A 21,961-nucleotide genomic window follows, 5' to 3' on the forward strand; every position below is an offset into this window, starting at 1 on the left:
GAGCGTGTTCAGCTAAAATGTTGACTTTTATTCTTCCATAAGTGTTGACAGTGAAAATGAAGGTTTACATTTAAATTAATAAGTTATGAGTTTGTTCCCGAGGAAACAACAAACATCAGTCAGCTGACACAAAGTCCGTCTCTAAAAAAACTAAACAAAACAGTAGATTCCAGAATCATCTTGGGGGGCGGGGTCATGCAGGAAGTGGCTAAGGGCGAAGCTAAGCGCTACACATCATTACAGTGATAGAAAAACATGAGTAATTGTTTCGTTAAGGAGGAGGCAAAAGGGGCCGGGCTATCTTAAATACAGTTCTCATACTGACGTCACGATGTACGAGCCACGCTCACTGCTGCCGCCTTCGCCACCCTTGGGTTCCCGTTTCTTGGTGACGGGGGTGGGGATGAGCGAGGGCCGTGAGGGCGTGGTCGCTGACGTGGCAGCGGATGATGAGGCGGCGGTCGGCACGGTGACGTCGGGGTTGCTTTTCCTGGGGCTTGGCGTGTAGTTGAAGGGGCTGACCCTGGCCGCCACGGCGCCGCTGCGCTGCTGACCTCGCTGCTGCTGACCTCGTTGCTGCTGCTGGCGTTCGGGCGGAGGCTTGTCATCCAGGCTCTCGCAGCTCTGACGCAAGTTGAGGTTGGAGGAGGAAGACGAGGAAGAGGAGGGAATTTTAGAGGGGGCGGGGCTGTGGATGACGGGCGGGGTGCTGGCGGCGGTGGGAGAGCGAGCGGAGCATGAAGAAGAGGAGCGCGGGTTGTTTACAGGACAGTCTTCAAGACGGACCCACACTTCCTCTGAATTGTCGGCATTGTTGATGGCATCACCGCCGGCGCTTTTGGCCCTCCGCCATTTTCCCTTGGACCTCACGCTGGCCTCCTCCTCGCTCCGCCCCTTTTCACTGGACTCGGAGGAGGCTGAAAGCACAGAAGATGAGCTTCCTGTGCGCTTCCACGTCCCCACGCGTGGCAATGAGGTGGAATTTTTGCCAGCATTTCCTGCACCGGCGCCGCCCTCGCGCTTCCAGGTGCCCGTGCGACTAAAGCGTGACGATGTGGCGTCGTGAGGGCGTGACGGACTTTCCGAGTGGGAGCGGGTGGTGTCTGGCCTCCTGGATGCGGGCGGCGGGCTAGATGGGGACTCAATGGGTGGCGCTGTTGCCGATTCTTCCAGCTTCCTCTTGAGGGTGGGGCTGGGCGCCTCCTTGATGAAGGTGGACTGACGGACGAGCGCGGGTTTTTCAGGCTCCGCCTTCTGCTTCTTGGCCACTGTGGCGCTGCTGGCCCTGGAAGCAGAATCGCTCTGTGGGGTGCTGGCCCCGCCCCTCGCGGCCACCGTGCTCTGTTTGGCGGCTTTGGTGGCATTTCCTGGAGACGTTGTGCGTGGAAGCTGTGACGGTCTTCCTCCCTTCTGAGAAGAGCGTGACGGTGTGGAATCTCGTGAGGAGCCGCCTCCACGCTCTGCACCATCGCCACTTCCTGGGGCCTTAGCCATAACAGTTGCTCTGGGTTTGCTCCGCCCCCTGGCTGATAGCTCTGCCCTGGGTTTGCCAGTGATTGGACTCCTGTAGACCTTCTTCCCGCCCCTCACAGACTTAACCTCCTCATCTTCCTCCTTCTTCTTCACGTCTGCCGACGGCTTCACAATCTTGGCGCCTCGCTTCAACTCCTCCCCTTCCTCCTGAGCGGGGCTGCTGCTGGGCGGCAGGCGGAAGGGCGAGCCAACAGATTTCAGGGACAGCACGGAGTCAGAGTCTGATGACGCTTGGCGGGAAAGGGAAGAAGCGGCGGCGGCGTTGAGGCTGCTGACGATGGAGTTGGCGCCTTCTTGAATCGCCTTCCAATCAAATGACTCAGAGTCCGGGGAGGCGGGGCTTCTCGGCACCTCCGAAGGTTCCTCTTCGACCAGAATGTCCCGGTCTGCTTTGGGAGTGGGAAGCGGTGAGGCGGCAGCAACAGTGGTGGTCTTCTTCTTCTTCTTCGGCATGGCGGAGCTGATGCACTCCTGCAGCAAGTCATCTTCAGAGTCGATGCTGAGCGAGCTCAGCGACGAGTTCCTGGAAAAGCAAACGGGCGTGTCCTCCACATGGAAGGCTTTGGGGGTGTAGCCGCAAGCTGCCAGTGGGCGGGTCTTAGCCTCTGCTTGAGGAAGATGCGGCGCCCTTGTGGCGTCTTTGTTTCCGTCTGGATGCTGGGGCGTGGCAAACTCCTTGTTGTTGTTCTCTTGGTCGATGTCGCTCAGTGAGCTGAGGGAGGAGTTTCGGGAGAAGCAGACGGGCGTGTCCTCGATGGCGAACTTCTGCTTCTCGTCCACGGTGGGCGGGTTGGTGGCAGCTTTGCTCTGTGGGAAGACAGCCGCTGCCTGCTGCTTGTTCTTTTTGTCCTGCTCTTTCCTTTTCTTGTCTTCGTCCTTGTCGTCTTCATCAAAGTCCAGCGAGCTGAGCGAGTCGTTGCGAGAAAAGCAACATGGCGTGCCCTCGATGGGCGTGTAGTGATGCGGTGAGTCGAAAGCAAAGCCCGGTTTGACTTTGGTGTACGCCACACGCTGGGGCATGGGTTTCACTGGTGATGTGGGCTTCTTCTTGTGCTGCTGGGGGCTGAAGAGGGGCGGGGGTGGAGGAGGAAGAGGAGGCGGGATGGGCAGCGTATGGACCGGCTCGGCATTGGAGGAAGCTCGAACCGGCTTCCTGGGTTTGGCTTTTGGCATGGCTGCGCTAATGCACTCAGCCAGAATGTCGTCGCCGTTCTCGCCCTCGGGAATTCCAGTGCGTCGTGTCTGGGAGGTGGGGGGCGGAGCCAAAGTTGCGTTTGCCTCTTCATTGGGCGGTGAGTCGATGGTAAGGTCGCTGAGCGACGTGGCTGTGGAAAAATTCAGCGGCGTTCCCTCCACACAGTAGACACGAGGCACCTCCTCCACTGCCAGCAGGTCCTTCCTCTGCTGCGATTGGCTGCGACTGGGAGGGGGGAGGAGCTTGTAGACGGGAAGCTGGCTGGCCTTGCGTGGAGCTGCTTGTTGAGGTTTCTTTGGTTTGCGTGATGATTTGGGCATGGCCATGTTGATACACGCTTCCAGGATCTGAGTATCATCATCATCGTCCGACTCCTCCCTGACCTCCCTGACCTCTTTGCCGCTTTCCTCCTCCTCCTCCTTCATGTGTGCTGCGATGAAAGGCTCATCAAGACTGAGCGCGCTCAAGCTGGAGGCATAGGAGAAGCCGTGTGGCGTGCTCTCAGTAGCAAAGTGCAGTAGAACGTCAGCACTGCTGTCCTCTGGCTCCTTCTCGCCAGCCTTTTCCTCCTCCGTGCCCCTTGGAGGAGGGGCCGGGGCCGCCACCGGGGGTGTTTTGGCGCGGCTCGGTGGCATGGTCTGTCCGGGACTATCAGGCAGGTCGCTGGGGCTGATCACGCCACTGGGCATGCCGCTACACGGCTCGCTGGAGCGCACAGAACTGGCGATGGAAGACGTGGAGAAGCTGCCCAGGGAGCTGACCGACGTGCAGCGACTGAACATCAGCGGAGTCTCCTGAGCGTAAGGTTGCTCCGGAGGGCTTTTTGGGGTCCTGGCACCCGACGATGACGTCATCTGGTGATGGTGGGGATGGTGGTGGTGGTGGTGGCCGTGCCCGTGGTGATGGTGGTGTCCACGCCGTCCTCGTGTGGTGGGAACCTCAGCAGCCGTCTGGCTCTCTACTTCCTTCTGCTGTCGCATCCTCTGCTGCTGCTGCGGCTTGTCCTTCTCGCCAGCGCTGAGTGTGGAGAAATCGCTGCCCACCGCGTTGGCTCCTCGACTCTTCCTCCCAATGACATCCGTGTCCTCCTCTTCCTCCTCAGGAGACAACGAGGACAGTGAGCTTCCACCAGAGAAACAGATGGGCGTGTCCTCCACGCAGTAAGTCTGTGTGGACTCCTGGTTGCTCTTTGGCTGCGGCCGGTTGGGAGCTTGAGAAGGTGGGCGGGGTTTACTGGCAGAGGAAGCAGGGGGTGGAGGTAGGGAGGGGTCGGCAGCATCTTGGGCTTCAAACAGAGGCTTGTGTGGAACATCGGCGTACTTCAGGCTGTAGTCAATTGGCTGCTCGGGTGTGGAGTCACCACCATAGTTGGACGTGGCTGTGACATAGCATGAGGGCGGCGGCGGTGTCATGTGGGTGTTGTTGCTCACAGACGTGGTGCCATCGCTTCTCATCCTCACCCTGCCCGCCTGCTCGTCATCGTCCTGGGCCTCGGCCCTGCCGCGGTGGCTGGGACTCTGGCGCCCTGAATTCAGCTGTTCATCTGAGTACTTGAGACTGTAGTTGATGGGCGTGTCTAGCTCGGCGCCGTCATCATCCGCCATGTGGTTAGCACTGCGAATCTTTAGCGCCAGATCGGCCGGGTACTTTCTGTAAATGCAGCACCTGTTGGCGCCACTGTCGTCCGAAGAGTAGAGCGGTTCCGAAGAGGGTTTTGTTTTGCCACGGTTGCCGTAGCCGTCTGCGCTGGTCACACTGTTGAGGCTGTCGCTGGAGGCTCGCACGCTGGCCGTGAAGACTGGCCGCACATATGTGGTGTCATCGCTGCTCCGCTTTGAGCCGTCTGCGTTTTTCGGACTGGACAGCACTGGCGTGTTAGTATAGGAGCGTGTGCCGCTCACTACTCCGCCGTTGCTGGCGTTACAGCCCCGCCCCTTCCTGTGCGCCGCCTTGGGGCTGAGATTGTCAATGTTATCGAAGGTCTCTGACAGCTGCTGAGCGTCCAGCTCCTTGAACAGTGCCTTCTGTTTGCGGGCGTGCAGTGACGGAGCCCCGGCCCCCGGTGACACCACACTGGCGTCCTTGTAGCGAGCAGGCCGATTTGCCATCAGATTGCGCAGGGCAGCAGCGCTCCCCATGGCGATCATCTTGTGGCGGGAATGGATAAGGTTGCGCAGCATTCCCACAGCGCCCAGCTCCCACAAGGCCTCCTGGTCCTTGGCGTCGCGTGCTGACAGGTTCCAGAGCGTTCCGCAGGCGTTGGACACGATGGTCAGGCTGTGAGACTTGAGGTGCTGCAGGAGTGTGGGCAGGCAGCCGTGTTCTCGCAGGGTGTGTCTGCAACATCACGCACATGCACCGTTAGCGTGACAGCGCATGGAGGTTAGTGCGAGATGCCCGACAAGGGCACGCACCTGTACACCTCATTGGTGGCGATGAGGCTGGAGACGTTCCTCAGGATGCCGCCACCGCTCTCGATGATGGCCAACGTGTTGGTGTGGCTGCGGTGCGTCAGCGTTCCCACCAGGAAGGCCAGAGCACCGTCTACCGAACAGATGTCCGCCTTGTTTTCCGTGCAGTGCGCTGACAGGTTCCAGAGCGCGCTCAGTACGGACTTCAGCGTGGACTCCTGCCACAAGCAGAACAAGAAGCGGATGAGCCACCTGGGCAACAAAGAGCCATGACAGCGAGGAAAGGTGTGACTCACCTTCTGAACCTCCAGGGCGCAGGCCATCAGCGCTCGCACGCTGCCCACCTCACGCAGCGTCTTCTTACTGTTCACATCCGCTCGCCATGACAAGTTCCTCAACACGCTTGCAATCACCTGACACGTGATTGACACGTATGTTCAACCTCATTGTACACATCTGGCGCCATGGCATCAAGTAAAGCAACACACCTGTTGCAGGTCTTCACTCTCAGACTTCAGCTGGGTGACCATGGCCCGCATGCAGCCCTTCATGGAACACAGTGTGGCCTGATGGGGGGAGGGGGGACATGTGCTTTAGAAACATGGAGACAAGACGAGCCAAGCATCAAAGCTCTCCTCCAACCTTGTTGGCCACATCTCCAAACGTCAGGTTGGTGAGCGCCATGCCGGCGTACCGTCGCAGTGTGACACTATAGTGATCTCCACTGAGACCCAACATCTCACAGTCCACCTGCAGCAGCTCCGCCACCGCCTGAAGACCACCTGACAGGCAACAAACACACATACAGTCCATAAGTACTGCTGGTAGGATACACTATTCATAAATACTCCTGGTAGAATATACTATTCATAAATACACTATTCATAAGTACTCTTGGTAGAATATACTATTCATAAGTACTCCTGGTAGAATATACTACTTATAGAGTGATAGTATTAATACCGTAAAGCACAGTGTATAAACCACACTTTTTTTCCCCAGAGGTAAGAAGCAAAAAATCGGGGTGCGGTTTATACATGATTACAGGTCTGTGACCAGACGCACAAATTCACGAGAAGCCCATGTTAGAATAGCCATCTGTGGGTCAGACAGTTGCTTTGACTTTAGCGCCCTCTGCTGTACAGTTGCTGAAAATGCTTGTGTATGCAACTAACTTATCTGACGGCTGTCTGTATTTTCACACAGTGAAAGGATCTCTATATACACTGAAGCTAACCTAAGCTTCCAATGTAAAATACAATACAATGTTGGAGTTTATTCAAATTCACACTGAAGCAATGCAATAAAATAATAGCGAAAAAGAGAAGCAGTGAAAGATAAGATATCAAAACATCTCTGAAAATTGCAAATTTCTTTATTATTATTATTATTATTATTATTATTAATAATCTGTGCTTAGCCATAATATTAAAGATCTACATGCCGAAGTTCAGACTTCTCCTTTATGCTTCTTTTTGAAATTGCTTAGTACCTTTACGCATGTTGATTTGAGATGAAAGAGTTGGCAAGCATTTATGAACTAAAAAAATTTTTTCCCCCCGCCATGAGCCTGAAAATGGGGGTGCGGTTAATACACGGGTGCGGTTTATACACGGTGCTTTACGGTAAGTCAATAAATAGTCCTGATATAATACAGTATTGATTGTCTTAGCATTAATGGAGGCAAAAAATCCATAATACAGTCATGATCAAGTGGTATGCCATGGATGACATGAATATTACTACTAGATGAATATTATTACATGTATTGTACTATACAGCCATCCCTCCTTTATGGCAGTTAATTGGTTGAAGACTCCATCCATACATTTTCTATGTCGTTTGTCCTCACTAGGGTCGCAGGGGGTATGCTGGAGCCTATCCCAGCTGACTCTGGGCGAGAGGCGGGCTACACCCTGGACTGGTCGCCAGCCAATCGCAGGTGGGTTCCAGACTCGATCGCGATAAGTGAATTTCCATGAAGTAGGATTCAGCATTAATAAATGGACTATTTAGGTAATTATGCCATAGAAAACCTGTTTACAATCTTGTAAATATGCTTTTTAACATTATTAGAGCCTTCTCGGCACGAAATAACACCCCTATAGCCAGGTTTACATTTGTATTAGCCAATATAGTAGACAGTACATCAACTTCTGTGAAGACTGCAAGAACTGTCCATTGTTCTCCTAACAAGCCCCGGATCACCAGCCAGCTGGACAAGAAGAAGCAGGCTTTCACATGTGGAGATCAGGACGAGTTGAAGAGGATGCAGTGGAAGCTTAGTCCAGCTTAGCTTAGATGCCTCCAGGAGGAAGCAGAACAAGACTCGGTACATGTGGAAGGGCAGGATGACCACTGGCTTCAACATCAAGACCAACCATCTGGATGTGTTCTTCAGTAGATTCAGTGCCCTTCTTCCACCACTCCCCCAGACGAGCAATTCACAACCCACCACTGACACCTTCCTTCATGTCACCGCTGCTTCCCACCCCCATTGAGGAAATCAGCCCCGTGACTGTCACCTGGCCAAGTGAAAAGGCAGCTGGAGAGTCACAGCCAAGCTGAGTCAGCAGACCCAGATCACGTTAATCCACGGGTTCTGAGTACTTGTGCTGCTCAACCTGAGTCTGAAGCTGGAAAAGGTACAAGTGCTATGGAGAACATCCTCCCTAGTGCCAGTGCCCAAAGAGCCCATCCCATCTGGCCTCAACAACTTCAGACCTTCAATGAAGGTCCTAGAGAGGCTCGTGCTGGCTCAGCTGAGACAGACCCCTGGTGGCCCCGTTCCTGGCCCGTCTACAGTTTGCATATGAAGCTCATGTTGGGTGTGGATAATGCTGTCATTACCTGCTGCATCGTGCTCGCTCTCACCCGGATGGAGGGAAGGGCACTGTGAGGCTCATGTTCTTTCATTTCTCCAGTACCTTTGTGATGAGTGAGAAGCAGCTCAGGACGGGTGTGAGCTCATCCACTGTCTCCTGGACTACTGATCACGTGTCTGGCAGGCCCCAGTTTGTGCGGCTGGGGAGCTCCCTGTCTGATACTGTGGTCAGTAGTGTGGGGGCACCGCATTCCTGTTTACTCTCTGATTTCCAGTACAGCTCTGGGTCGTACCGCCTGCAGAAGTTCTCTGATGACTCTGCAGTGGTTGGGTGTATCAGAGATGGAGTACAGGACAGTGATCGCTGACTTTGTAGAGCGGTGCCAGGCAAATCACCTGCTCCTGAATGTGGACAAGACCAAAGAGCTGGTGATAGACTTCAAGAGGAAGGTGACTCCTGTGGAGCCCATCACCATGCAGTGACAGGCGGTGGCAGCAGTGGACCACTACAAGTACATGGGAGTCCAAATGAACAGCAGACTGGAAGGACAACAGCAATGCGGTCTACAAGAAGGGCCTGAGCAGGCTTGGGTCCTTCAATGTGTGGTGATCTTCTGCTGGAGATCTTCTACCAGTCTGTGGTTGCCAGGGCCCCGTTTTGTGCTGTGGTTTGTTGGGGGAGCAGCGCCAGCAAAAAGGATATAAACCAGATGGACAAACTGATCGGGAAAGCCGAACAGTTATCAGCATTCAGTTGGAGGTGTTTGTAACAGTGAGAGACAGGATGATACTGGACAAACAGCTCTCCGTCATGGACAACCCCACCCACCGTCTCCATTGGACTCATTCTCCAACAGACTCCTCCTGTTCCGTTCCCACAGTGAACACTACAGGACTTCATTCATTCCACACGCCATCCAGCTCCACAATACCTCCCCTGCCTCACCCACTACATTACTGCGTTGTACTGTCTGCCCTCCCTTGTGTACAGTATATTTATACGCACTATTTTATCTTACATTCTTTTTATTTGATTAGATTTGATTCGTTTTACATTGCCTGTTATGTAAGTGTTTGTCTTGTTCTTTTGCAGTTGAGCAACTGTAAACACGCAATACCAGTCCAAGTCAGCTGGGATAGGCTCCAGCATACCCACCAGTGAGGACTAGCAGCATAGAAAATAAATGAATAGTTGGTTCATTTAGCCATTTTTTATGCTTGAAATGAATTATTTAGCATATTTTAGCCTAGAAGCAAATCATTTGTAATTTATTGCTAACAAAATAACAGCTGTATTTTGAACAATGACAAATAAAAGCTGAGCGATATAAGGTGTAAAGTTGGCAGCTATTGGCTTTTAGGGTTAGGGTTAGTGCTAGCGGCTCACCAAGCTCGTTCATGGCGTGTCGATGCTCCTCATCGAAGGACAGTTTCATGAGGACACATGCGGCGGGACAGATCTGATGGTCGACGGGCGATGGCACTGCAGCACAGATAAGAGCATGCACACGAGACCTTATTGTGTGCACACCAAGCGCTGACGAGCTTATTTCACTCACTGGGGTTGTCTTCCTGGTCCACGCCTCTCTCGTGGTTCTCCTGCCAGGTCCAGCAGGCCTCGCAGTAGTGACGCACCTGCTCCAGCAGGTGGAGCACTCGGATCTCCCGCCGCCCCCGTTTATCATCCGGCTGACTGTGGACGATATTGTGCAGCGCCGCGGACGCTCGTGCACGAGCCTCTTTGCTGCCGCGGGAGTTACCTTGGCAACGGGCAAAAGAAGAAAGTGAGGAGAGGACGGTGTTGAGCTGGGTACCTTCCTGTGACAAGGCCATGATGCTTACCTAGCAACAGCGAGTCCTTGTCATTGCCATGCAGGAGCTGTATGAGCAACGGAAGACAGCCTGACTGGCGCATGGCGATGCAGGAGTCCTGCGAGCTGGACATGGCAAGCAATGTGCGGGACATGTCGTCCTTGTCGTGAGTCCCCAACATGGACAGAAGACTGTACACCATCTCTACCTGCAGGGACACACACACACACACACACACCATCACTGTGTGCACCACCCCGTTAAAAACATGAAACCCTTGAACTGGACTCTACGCAACCCGCCCCACAGCACAAAGACCACCACCAGCACCTAACATCTGCTAGCAATTCATTCTTCCAAAATGCTCATGTGTTTCACAGCTACAAATTCAACAGCAGAAAACTTTCCTTTGGTCTGAATAAAAATAACTGGCGTTTATGGCTGTCACTCACCTCTAGTGTACACTTACACGTACGCAGTGTCAGAGAAGCCACCATCAATTTACATTCAGGTTGTTGTTATGATAGGCTATACAGTCAATGCTAGCTAGTGTTAGTAGCTAAACTTAGCCATGAGCATTATTAACAAATAACTAGTGTGTGTGTGCGCGTGTGCTAGTTGCCATAGTGAAAGCAGGAAGAGGTGAGATATAAAGCAAGTATGTTGGACTGTTGGCGCCCTGAAGGAAACCCCTGCTGCAGTCTGTTCAATTTTGGGGGAGGGGACTGTTACCAGGCGGATGTGCTCACCTTTGTTCCTAAGTGGCTAGTGATTCGTCGAGGCACAGAGTAGCCCGTCTCACTGGCCGGCTCGTGGTCCAAGCGTATACTGGTGTTCTGCAGCCAAAGAAGACCTTTCCACTGGTTGGGTTGCTGTATCATGGTAGTCCACTTTAAACAACTGATGACTTACCTGAGCACCTCCCAGGACACAACTGTCATTGGAGCCCTGTGATGTCTCCACCTGGACACATAACCACAAACAAAGGGTCAGCACCAGCGACCTGTGGCAGCAGCACTGGGAAGTGGGGACCACGCTACCTGGAGTCGAGCTCCCAGTTTCAGGATGTCTTTCTCAATCTGGTGAATACGCGACGTACGAGCCTGCAAACACACAAGTGGGGTGAGGGTGTGGCCAGTGCAGCAAACGTTTCACAGACAGACACGGGGCCAACCTCAGCTCTCCTCTCCATGTCCTGACGGGAGCCCAACTGTTCCTCCATGGCTGAGTGGATCTGACGAGCCTCGAACTCCAGCTGACGACGACTCATGTCCGTCTGCAGAGTGAACTGACAACACACACACCACTTGAATAGGTGCACCACAACACACACAACGTGGAATATATGTGCACTATGGCTACACACGCACGAGTGTAGGACTGCTTTCGTGTATGAGCGTGTGTACAAGACAGCCATGAGTAACAGCCATCAACACCAGTAAGCTTTTGTTCATTTCATGTGCAATTACAAAACATACATGGAGACATGAATTTTGTTCTATTCAATCACTAATGCTAACATCTGCTTGTCGGTCATATTTCTGATAGGATAAATGTCACTGTGATGACACAGTGACATACATTTACTGAAGGAGTGACGCGGCACTGTCTATTTCCTCCTCACCAGCCAAGGCATCACTCCTCAGCTCCATCGCAGGGAAGCGGTCACATGAATGAATTGACTTTTCTTGGATTTGTCATCATTACATCAATGAATGTACTGTGTTTCTGACTTGATGGATTCTTTTCAATGAAGAAAGTCTGTGGTCCTCCCATGAAGAACAGAAAGCCCATTGGAGGTTTCTTATTGGCAGAAGAGTGAGGAGTCTAGTAATAATGGTGATAAATATGGCCATGAACATGGTATGCAGAAAAAGCTTACATTTTCAGTGAGAGGCAGACTGTCAATCCTCTTAGTCAGATTCAGCAGTTGAGCGTAGTACCATCCCTTCTCTTTCTCTTCCTTCTCCAGCTCAGCCAATAGGAGAGCTCTGTCAGCAGCCACAGCCAATCACAGAACAGGACAGCATTGGTAAAGTACAGTGATGACAGCAATGGTTACAAACCGCTGCTCCAGCACTACCTCTCCTTCTCCAGCTCCTCCAGGCAGCGCTCGTGGCTGTCTCTGGATGCACACAGGAGCCCTCTCCTGGGAACCAACGCAGCAGAACCGGCAGAACCTCCGGCCGCTCCACTTGAAGAGGCCGAGCTGGAAGAGGAGGAAGGCAGCACGGGAGGCCTCTGCCTGGCTATAAAACCAGCAGAGTCCAGGCTCATCTCTGCACAAGAGGGAATATTAGACACCAGACAGTGTGTGTGTGTGTGTGTGTGTGTGTGTGTGTGTGTTCTTCACCTTTCAGTCTCACTATGAGCTCCAGCTGAGAGCCAGACGCTTCCCCAGAGTCTTCTTCTATGGTGCCTTGTAGCTGTTTCAGCACTTCCTGTTTAGGAAGGAGAGTAGTGTGACTTCCTGTGTGAGAGTGGGTGTGGTAAAGGCTGGTCAATGAAAACAATGAAGGATTTTCTCATGAAGGTGCTTCATTGACATGTGTGTTGCATCATCATCACCAGTGGGGGGAGGAAGGCTTACGATGGAATGTAAGATGACATGTTGATGTATTGATATTGGAGGATGTCACATCCCATCATAGCGGCACATGGCCTAACCCTAACCCAAATACAATAGCATTTATTACCATAGCTAAATAAATAGTGTCATGGTGCTAATGATGACATAATAATTAAGGGTGAGCCAGTACCCAGGTGGAGTATTTTAGTCATGTCTATTATTACAGGTCATAGAGTACATGCATTACATGGAAGTCAAGGGAGTGGTGCCTTGGCCATATGCACGTGTTTGTTTGTTGATAAAGCGGGTCTTACATCCTGACGTACAGTACGTGCTCCTACGTGCAAAATTCCCGTATTCTGTGATGGAGCTGTTCACACCAGCCTCACTGTGACATCATGTGTCTGACAAGTATCACTCACCACAACGTTCATACAGAGAAACAACATACTAACTACACGCAAATGCCGCTCACTGGCAGGAAATGGGAAACAGGACATGAGAGGGTGTGCACTGGGACAGGAAGCAGGAAAGGGCAAAGAAATGCTGCTGAGGGCCAAGAAAAGGAAAGAAAAATCACGTGTGACCAGTCAAATCTGTAACAAGAGTGTTTTCACTCACACTATACTACTTCACTTCATGTTTTACTTGATTCTTCTACAATATATGTGAATGTCTCTTGGAGATCAATAGAGTATCTACAGGTATCTATCTATCTATCTATCTATCTATCTATCTATCCTGCCATACAGGAGTTACATTCCACACCTACAAGCCGATGGCAAGTATACACACAATTGATAAAAATGTCTTTTTTTTTTTTTTTTTTTTTTTTTTTAAAAACACACAGCTCGCTCCATACCCTCCTGCTAGCTTGATGTTCCCATTTGGGAACAACATTTGCAATAAAATTAACTAACATCATTAATTCCTTCCACAAGGTCCAACTCTAACCAAATCCATTTTTCCCATAAGAAATCATGGAAATCCCATGAATGCCTTCCACAAAGCCAACGTCGTTAACACAAAACGCAGACAACAATTGAAAATGCATATGAATGAATTATGAATGAAAAGGATAAACCAACATTTAAGCTTACTTTTACCTTCATTGAAAACATGAAACAAGAAAATGTGTTCCAAAAAAGTGGCAGCAAGATCAACACAACCTTCATGTTTTACCATCAATGGTGTTTCTCACCCTAATCAGCAAACATTAAGCCAAAGAAAGCTGCAATGGAAGCATTTTGATAGAAGACAAGATGCTTCAATTCAAGAAACAACACATGCAATACAATCAGCCAACTTCATATTTAACAAAGTCTTATCTTGGTTGTAGCTGAAACAATGTCAGTACTGCGACGTAACTGCTAGCTAGCTCACCACAGCCTGCTACTCTCAGGAAGAAAATAATAATATCGTATCACACGTAGTCTCCCATCAACCAGTATCACCGTATCACACGTAGTCTCCCATCAACCAGTATCACATGTAGTCTTCCATCAGCCAATATCACCGTATCACACGTAGTCTCCCATCAACCAGTATCACATGTAGTCTTCCATCAGCCAATATCACCGTATCACACGTAGTCTCCCATCAACCAGTATCACATCTAGTCTTCCATCAGCCAGTATCACCATATCACATGTAGCCTCCCATCAGCCAGTATCACACGTAGTCTTCCATCAGTCAGTATCACCGTATAACGCGTAGTCTTCCATCAACCAGTATCACACGTAGTCTCCCATCAGCCAGTATCACCGTATCACACGTAGCCTCCCATCAACCAGTATCACACATAGTCTTCCGTCAACCAGTATCACACGTAGTCTCCCACCAGCCAGTATCACACGTAGTCTCCCATCAACCAGTATCACACGTAGTCTCCCATCAGCCAGTATCACCGTATCACACGTAGCCTCCCATGAACCAAGATGAGTAAAAAGTCAGAAAAAGAGGGGTAGCAGTGGCACGTCACGACGTCAAGCATCCTAATTGGTCTTCTTTTCAGCTCAGTGTGTCTCCCCGTGCATCAGGGGATCTGATTGATGAGTTTTATGATGTAAACTCAGACAGGAACAAGATGAATGAAAAGCGCTGTGTCGTACAAACACAGATATCAGCACTCAATAAGCTCATCCAGTCTTACAACATGGTATCATGATTTGGGAGCAAATATGAGGGGAAAGAACAAGGGTTAAAATACAGTATAGTAGTCCATCTGTGCAGCGCGGGACAAAGTTACATGGTGTGTTCAAGGACCATCCAATAAGTGGGATAGGTTGCTGCTCACCACAACAACATAAACATGGAAAAAGTGTGGGATTCTAAGTGTATATTATGATTATTGGAATAAAAATGGCCCATATCTCCAAGATGGATGTGCATTTCCATAACGTGTGGTGTAGTTATTTACAAATGTATTTTTTATCCTTGCACAGAGTTTCCTGCAGGCCGATACCGGTCGGGTGGCGTGGTTGGGGATCCCTGCTCTAACTAACCTTCATGTTGGACGCCTCCGTCTCCAGTTTGCTCAGGTGATTGGAGTTGTCCTGCAGCTCCTGTCGCAGGTTAGAGTTCTCCATCTTCAGCACCTCCACCTGCCTCAGTAGTTGGTCATACGATGCCGCCGCCATGTTGGACTGCTGCCGTCTGACCTGGGGACGGTAGATTTACATTCCTTTTTCATTCAAGACATCAAAAAAATCTAAAGAGGAGGACATGAAAAGCTGCTCTTAGATTTGGGCTGAGGGTGTGTTCAAAGTCCACATCAACATTTCAGTCTCCACAATAAATGCACAAACATTCTCCTGACAAACTGCATCTAGAAGCGTCCAATGCAACCTTCACGCCTGTGTGTAGAATGGTCAATGCAAAGTGTCATTTCGCTCGGTTCTTCTGAATCATGGCTGCTGAGAAGCCAAACACAAAGAAGCGGAACTGAGGTGGAAATCTTAGCTGGAGAGCTGGAGGCCCGTAAAAATGTCATATTTGGAGGACACAGCAGTGGCATTACCAACAAGAGGAAGATGAGCGAGTGCACGTAGCGCCCGTTGTCAACAGCGGCAGTGGAACAGGGCGGAGAACTTAAAAACACTTGCATTTTTAGTGAGCATGTTTTCACATGACTCCTAATTGATAGCGCATTTCAGATGAACATAAGCTGTGGATGCAACCACTCAAAACGGGGAGGAAGTTATTCAAAATTAATTTCTGTAAAGTATTAGCTATACACTAGGTCCCCAACTTAATATAAAATATAAAATATTAAAGATCCAGATAATGGAATCATTCCAGATACTATGATTCAGAATATGAACAAATAGGTCAGTCTAGGAAGACAAGAAATGAAGCCAACACATGCAACAAACACCATCCTATACACTCCTCATCCAAATCTTAAGACCAGTTGAAAAATGGATAGAATTTGCATTTTGCACATTTGGAGGTTTTAAGTAGAGCTACCATGTGCAAAAGCAAGAAGGGGCAGTGGGACAAAAAACATCTGGAACTTGTCATTTAAACAAAAAAAGAAATTTGATGGTCTTAAACTTTTGATAAACAGCCTATTTCAGTTGAATTGTTGCTTTTTCATCTCACCCCCCCTTCTTGCGTTTGCATATTGTATCTCTACTTAAAACCTCATCCATTCTAGCCATTTTTCAACTGCTCTTAAGATCTGGATCAGGAGTGTACAGGATTTGTTAGCTAGCTAGAGCCACAAGAACTCCGCCATTACGGAAGATGCCATTTTGGTCAATAAGTGTGCAGGACTCTCTTACGGACCTTCTATGACTCTGTGGTGGCCTCAGCCATCTTCTACGCTGTGGGCTGCTGGAGAGGGGGCAGCACGGACAGGGACAGGAGCAGGATAAATAGACTGGTCAGGAGAGCGAGCTCTGTCCTGGACGGTCCTTTGGACTCCGTGGAGGAAGTGGGGGAGAGAAGGATGTTGGCTAAGCTGACATCCATCATGGACAACACCTCTCACCCGCTACATGACACTGTTGTTTCCCTGGGCAGCTCCTTCAGCAGCAGACTGTTACACTCACAGTGTAAGAAGGAGAGGTTCCGCAGGTCCTTCATACCGACCACTATCAGGCTCTACAACACCTGAACCATTTTGTATTCACTATGTCTATGCATTGCATGCATTGTCTATGACTATGCATTCTTTACTTGTGTACATACTTGTGTATCTTGCTTGCTGCTGTAACAGATGAATTTCCCTGCTGTGGGATTAATAAAGTGATGATGAATGATGATGAATCCAATGGCTAATTAATCTAAATATGTACATACAATACATGTAGGACTAATATTTATGCCGTCAATCACAATGAGCGGGACTATGGCGCTTGGCAGAGGTCTGCACTCTCCCAGTTTACTATTTCATTGATTTATCACTTCTTGTACAGACCCTTTCCAAAAAATTAGAATGTCATGGAAAAGTTGTTTAATTTCCATAATTCCATTCAAAAAGTTAAACTTTCATAGATTATAGATTCAGGGCCCACAATTTAAACGATTTCAAGTATTTATTTGTTTATTTTTACATAATTTGGGCTTCCAGCTCATTAAACCCATGAAAACAGGAATTCAAAAAATTAGAATACTGTGAAGAAATCAGCCCAAATTTTGCAGGGCATGAATGTTTTAAACTGAGTGTCACACACTAATCATCTACTAAACTCAAATCACCTGCACAGGCTTCCCCAGGTGTCATTAAATTGCTTCAGTTTGGTTCAATTGTCTCAGTTGGTTTCAATATGGGGAAGACTGCAGACATGACAATTGGCCAGAAGACCATCATTGATACCCTCCATAGGATGGGTAAGCCACAAAAGTTCATAGCTAAGGAGGCTGGTTGTTCACAGAGTGCTGTGTCCAAGCATATCAATGGAAAGTCTAGAGGAAGGGCAAAATGTGGCAGGAGAAGATGCACCAGCAAAAGAGATGACCGTGGGCTTCAGCGGATTATCAAACAGGGAAGATTCAAGAATCTGGCAGAGATCCAGAAAGAGTGGAATGAGGCGGGAGTCACAGCTTCAAAAACCACCACATTCAGACGCATCTGGGAGATGGGCTACAACTGTCGGGTTTCTCGGGTCAAGGCACTTCTGAACCTGAGCCAACGTAGGAAGCGTCTCCACTGGGCCAAGGAGAAGAAGGACTGGACTGTTGGCCAGTGGTCCAAGGTCCTCTTTTCCGATGAAAGTAAAGTGTGCCTTTCATTTGGGAATCAAGGTCCAAGGGTTTGGAGGAAGGCGGGTGAGGAACAGAACCCAAGATGCCTGAGGTCCAGTGTGAAATATCCACAGTCCGTCATGATTTGGGGTGCAATGGCCGGTGCAGGTGTTGGTAAACTCTGCTTTCTTAAATCCAAGGTCACCGCAACAGTCTACCAGAATGTTTTAGAGGACTTCATGATTCCTTCTGCTGAGGATCTGTATGGAGATGCAGATTTCATCTTCCAGCGAGACCTGGCCCCTGCCCATACCGCCAGAAGCACCAAAACCTGGTTTGATGCCCATGCCATCACAGTGCTTGACTGGCCAGCCAACTCACCGGACCTAAATCCCATTGAGAATCTATGGGGTATTCTCAAGAGGAAAATGAGGGGCACCAGACCCAACAACAAAGAAGAGCTGACAGCAAGCATCAAGGAAATCTGGGCTTCCATAACTCCCAGGCAATGCCACAGGCTGATTGCTTCAATGCCACGTGGCATCGAGGCAGTGATTAAGGCAAAGGGATTCCCAACCAAGTATTGAAGATTGACATATCGTTTTGAAAGTACCATATTTTGATTGATTTGATCCTAATTTCTTTCTTTTTTTTCCTGCAAAAACTGAGAAGTAAATGGTGATTTCTTCACAGTATTCTAATTTTTTGAATTCCTGTTTTCGTGGGTTTTATGAGCTGGAAGCCCAAATTACGTAAAAAAAAAACAAATAAACACTTGAAATTGTTTAAATTGTGGGCCCTGAATCTATAATCTATGAAGGTTTTACTTTTTGAATGGAATTATGGAAATTAAACAACTTTTCCATGACATTTTAATTTTTTGGAAAGGGTCTGTATATCCATAGTATCTCTGCCATTCTTACCCAACACCTTCAGCTACTACTACTTACTACAAACAACTCCTACAAGTACATGCATGCCTACAGTATCTGCATCTGCTAAGTCATCATGTATTTATTACTACTAATACAAGTAGATGAAGCTGTACTGTTATACTTGACTATCAGTCATGTATGTATTACATGCTGGGATTGGCGTGTTGCAGTGAGAAAAGGAAGATGGATGTGTTGGGACATGGTTGTACTACACACTACTACACAGTACTGATGCCATGTCAGCTACTGTATATAACAAGTACTACACACTAATACTACACCGTACTGATGCCATGTCAGCTACTGTATATAACAAGTACTACACTACTACACAGTACTGATGCCATGTCAGCTACTGTATATAACAAGTACTACACACTAATACTACACAGTACTGATGCCATGTCAGCTACTGTATATAACAAGTACTACACACTAATACTACACAGTACTGATGCCATGTCAGCTTAATAACTTGTACTACACACTAATACTACACATAGTACTGATGCCATGTCAGCTACTGTATATAACAAGTACTACACACTAATACTACACAGTACTGATGCCATGTCAGCTACTGTATATAACAAGTACTACACACTACTACACAGTACTGATGCCATGTCAGCTTAATAACAAGTACTACACACTAATACTACACAGTACTGATGCCATGTCAGCTTAATAACAAGTACTACACACTAATACTACACATAGTACTGATGCCATGTCAGCTATATGCTAAGTAATACACAGTAATACTACACACAGTACTGATGCCATGTCATCTATATGCTAAGTACTACACAGTAATACTACACACAGTACTGATGCCATGTCAGCTATATGCTAAATACTACACAGTAATACTACACACTAGTACAATAGTACATATTTTCATCAGTGAAAAAGCTTATTCTGTTTTTCATCTCCATCATCTTCATCCTCATCCTCTCCATCCTCCATTAGTGGTCAGCCATTTTGTCACCCACTATCAAACACCCCACCCCTCACACCCCCATCCCCCCCACCCCACCCTTCTTGCTCCTTCATGGCTTCCTGAGTCTCAAAGAACATTTGGAGCGGAGAGAGACCGCCTCCAACAAGAGACAATGACAGAAAGCCACCTCCTCCTCCATCACCGCCTCCTCACCCTTCCTCCCTTCGTCCGCCGGAGAACAAAGACAAGCACACAGACGCCGGAACGCCAAGAGAAGAACAATAAAAGAGAGAAAATGGCAGCTCACCCCATCGCTGTCGCCTCCATCACCTCCTCTGCTGTGCCTGACAGAAGCGTCAGCTGGGCCGCACACTAGCCAATCAGGAGCCCCGCTCACTGGGAGATGGGAGGGGCTCCCCCCCCCCCCCCCCCCCCCGCTTCTCCCAGCATGCTTTGCCTGAGCTGCAGCAAGCAGGCTGTTACTGATATGTGACATCTTATTGTTGTGTGCGTGCGTGTTGCCAGATGCTAGCATGAGATGAATACGCACTAATCATCCTCTACAACTACGTTATCCTTGTCTAGCAGCACCACAACCTCATCAGCCACTACACTTTCTTTCCGTCTGCCACCAGCCTCATCAACAACACCCAGGACCTCCACTGAGCCCTGACACTGTGTGTGTTATATGCACGCGCGCACACACACACACACACACACACACACACAGATATATATATATAAGGGGCAGAACGATTCAATTGGTATCACAATTCTTAGTTGCTGATACGATTCAAGAACGATATTGATTCATTTAGAACGATAGGATCCAAAACGATTCAGTCACTTTTTAGCCAAATATTCCAGCAGTGTGACTGTGAAATAAACACCTGGATACTGGACAGTGCGGGTGAACTTTCCTAGACTGCCCTCGTTTTTTGTAAGAAGTTAGAGCACCTTTCACAGTGGGAAATGGTGCCTTTGGTTCCCATCGCTTTAACATGGAGTCGAGACAAAAGCTGTGATGGACCCACAGACCTTGGCAGGTAGTTAGAGAGTTCAAAAGGCTTACAGTTGGACTTCACTTTCAAAGCACTTGTTGGACTCGATGTGGTCGAACACTGTATTTATCTCGTATATAGTTTATATAAACATGAATAAAGCGTGGCAATGACATCACAGTCAGACTGAATCAATCCGAGGTGGAGGGCGTCTATGGTCACTTTACAGGACTGTCGTTATGGAGGACGTGTCGGCTAGTCGCCTTTCCATGACGTCATCCGTGTGCCCGGTCAACAGGCATGACTCATCAACTTCTGGCAAATCAAACTGTTAAAGGAGTAACGTTTCACGTCTTTATCATTAAAAGTGATAAACACACAGACACACACACACACATCCACATAAAGCCTGCTGTGCGTTATTTCCTAGTATGGATGCAAGCGATTGATTACCTTTTAAACCACGTTAGATCAATGTAAGTCATCCAGAATAGAAACTTGCTGAACAGAGACTGGTGTAGTTGAATCATAGGAATAGAAATCCATACGTTGATGTAGTGGATGAATGGTTACGCCCCTGATATATATGTACATGTATATACTGTATATGTTGATTCATCAACTTCATCACAGTTACTGCCCATGTTGCACTCTGCACTCATGGCAATATGTCAGTATATTTGCTCCCTCAATATTCCTGCAAATAATGCTACAATTCTATGGTTGTTGTTTAACTCCGCCTGTTTTGCACTGCTTCTTTCTATTCTGTTGATACAATTCTTGTTGCATCAACCTACCACAAGTGTAAACTATACCCGGCAATAAACCTGACTCATATATATCACATGATGTTATATTTTCATACACAGTTAAAGTTGCTTTTCCGTTAAAAAAAAGACTCCCAATCGCAACATGAATGAGTAAGAATCAGTTTCATTGCTTCACCAAAACAAAGACGTGCAGGCTGCTAGGATAAAAACGTGTTTAATATATAGCATATATCCAACTCTATTGCAAATGGAGGAAAGTAAAGTCCCATGCAGTGATTTGTAAGCAAGAGTAGTGTTGTTAGTGGACTCGATGAATGGAAGTCAGTGTAATGAAAGTAAAAGACTCTTGGTTCTGATGCTAATTGTTGGCTAGCTAACGGCAATCTGCTACTGGGCCACTGAACCCCAAAAACTCCTTTCTTGTCTGTTCAACAAGCTCGCACACATTTACTTCCAGGTGGAGGCGGCAGAACTAAAGAGTCTGGATCTCCGAACCCACCCGCACACCAAGAGTCCGACCAAAACAAACACTTAGCTCGCAGCTAAGCTAACGAGCCATGGTGCTTTTTACCTCGTCTCTTCTAGAAAAGCATCAAAGTCGTCCTCACTTGTGACACGTCGGCGACCAAAGCGAAAAGGACAAAACCGAGAGAAGCTGCAGCGACATTTCACGTCGTCCTTCTTCTCCAAACAAGTACATTTCAACTTCCAACTTCCAACTTTTAACTCGGCAAACCCTCCACCATCTTGTTGCTCCGTGCGCGGATGCGTGCGTCGA

At 48.6% G+C, this 21,961-nt stretch overlaps 1 protein-coding gene across 5 annotated transcripts; it reads right to left on the reverse strand.

The window, feature by feature from the left end:
• Positions 1–7: 7 nt before the first annotated feature.
• On the reverse strand, positions 8–21,961 carry apc (APC regulator of WNT signaling pathway). 5 transcript variants are annotated; one of them, XM_054757581.1, is made up of 17 exons: positions 21,755–21,961; positions 14,849–15,004; positions 12,129–12,216; positions 11,859–12,054; positions 11,658–11,766; positions 10,950–11,063; positions 10,816–10,878; positions 10,688–10,738; positions 10,525–10,611; positions 9,806–9,983; positions 9,523–9,723; positions 9,351–9,446; positions 5,782–5,921; positions 5,628–5,705; positions 5,436–5,552; positions 5,143–5,357; positions 8–5,065 (listed from the first exon to the last, which is right to left on the reverse strand). In XM_054757581.1, exons 2-17 carry the CDS (start codon positions 14,981–14,983, stop codon positions 316–318), a joined length of 6,618 nt encoding a protein of 2,205 aa, XP_054613556.1. In that variant the 5' UTR covers positions 14,984–15,004; positions 21,755–21,961; the 3' UTR covers positions 8–315. The 5 variants fall into 5 exon arrangements, with proteins under 5 accessions (XP_054613556.1, XP_054613559.1, XP_054613558.1 ...); XM_054757584.1 differs by having other exon boundaries at positions 21,792–21,953; XM_054757583.1 differs by lacking the exon at positions 21,755–21,961 and adding an exon at positions 19,720–19,806.

This window comes from Dunckerocampus dactyliophorus, chromosome 17 (assembly GCF_027744805.1).
Source record: "Dunckerocampus dactyliophorus isolate RoL2022-P2 chromosome 17, RoL_Ddac_1.1, whole genome shotgun sequence".
Classification (NCBI taxonomy): domain Eukaryota; kingdom Metazoa; phylum Chordata; class Actinopteri; order Syngnathiformes; family Syngnathidae; genus Dunckerocampus; species Dunckerocampus dactyliophorus.

Bases quoted from the DNA above. Each gene is read 5' to 3' on its own strand.
- apc (XM_054757581.1), bottom strand. From the start codon at position 14,983: ATGGCGGCGGCATCGTATGACCAACTACTGAGGCAGGTGGAGGTGCTG. The intron at 5,706-5,781 runs GTTGGAGGAGAG...TCCCCCCATCAG, and splicing joins TTGGAGATGTGGCCAACAAG to GCCACACTGTGTTCCATGAA. The intron at 5,553-5,627 runs GTGTGTTGCTTT...ATCACGTGTCAG, and splicing joins AGAGTGAAGACCTGCAACAG to GTGATTGCAAGCGTGTTGAG.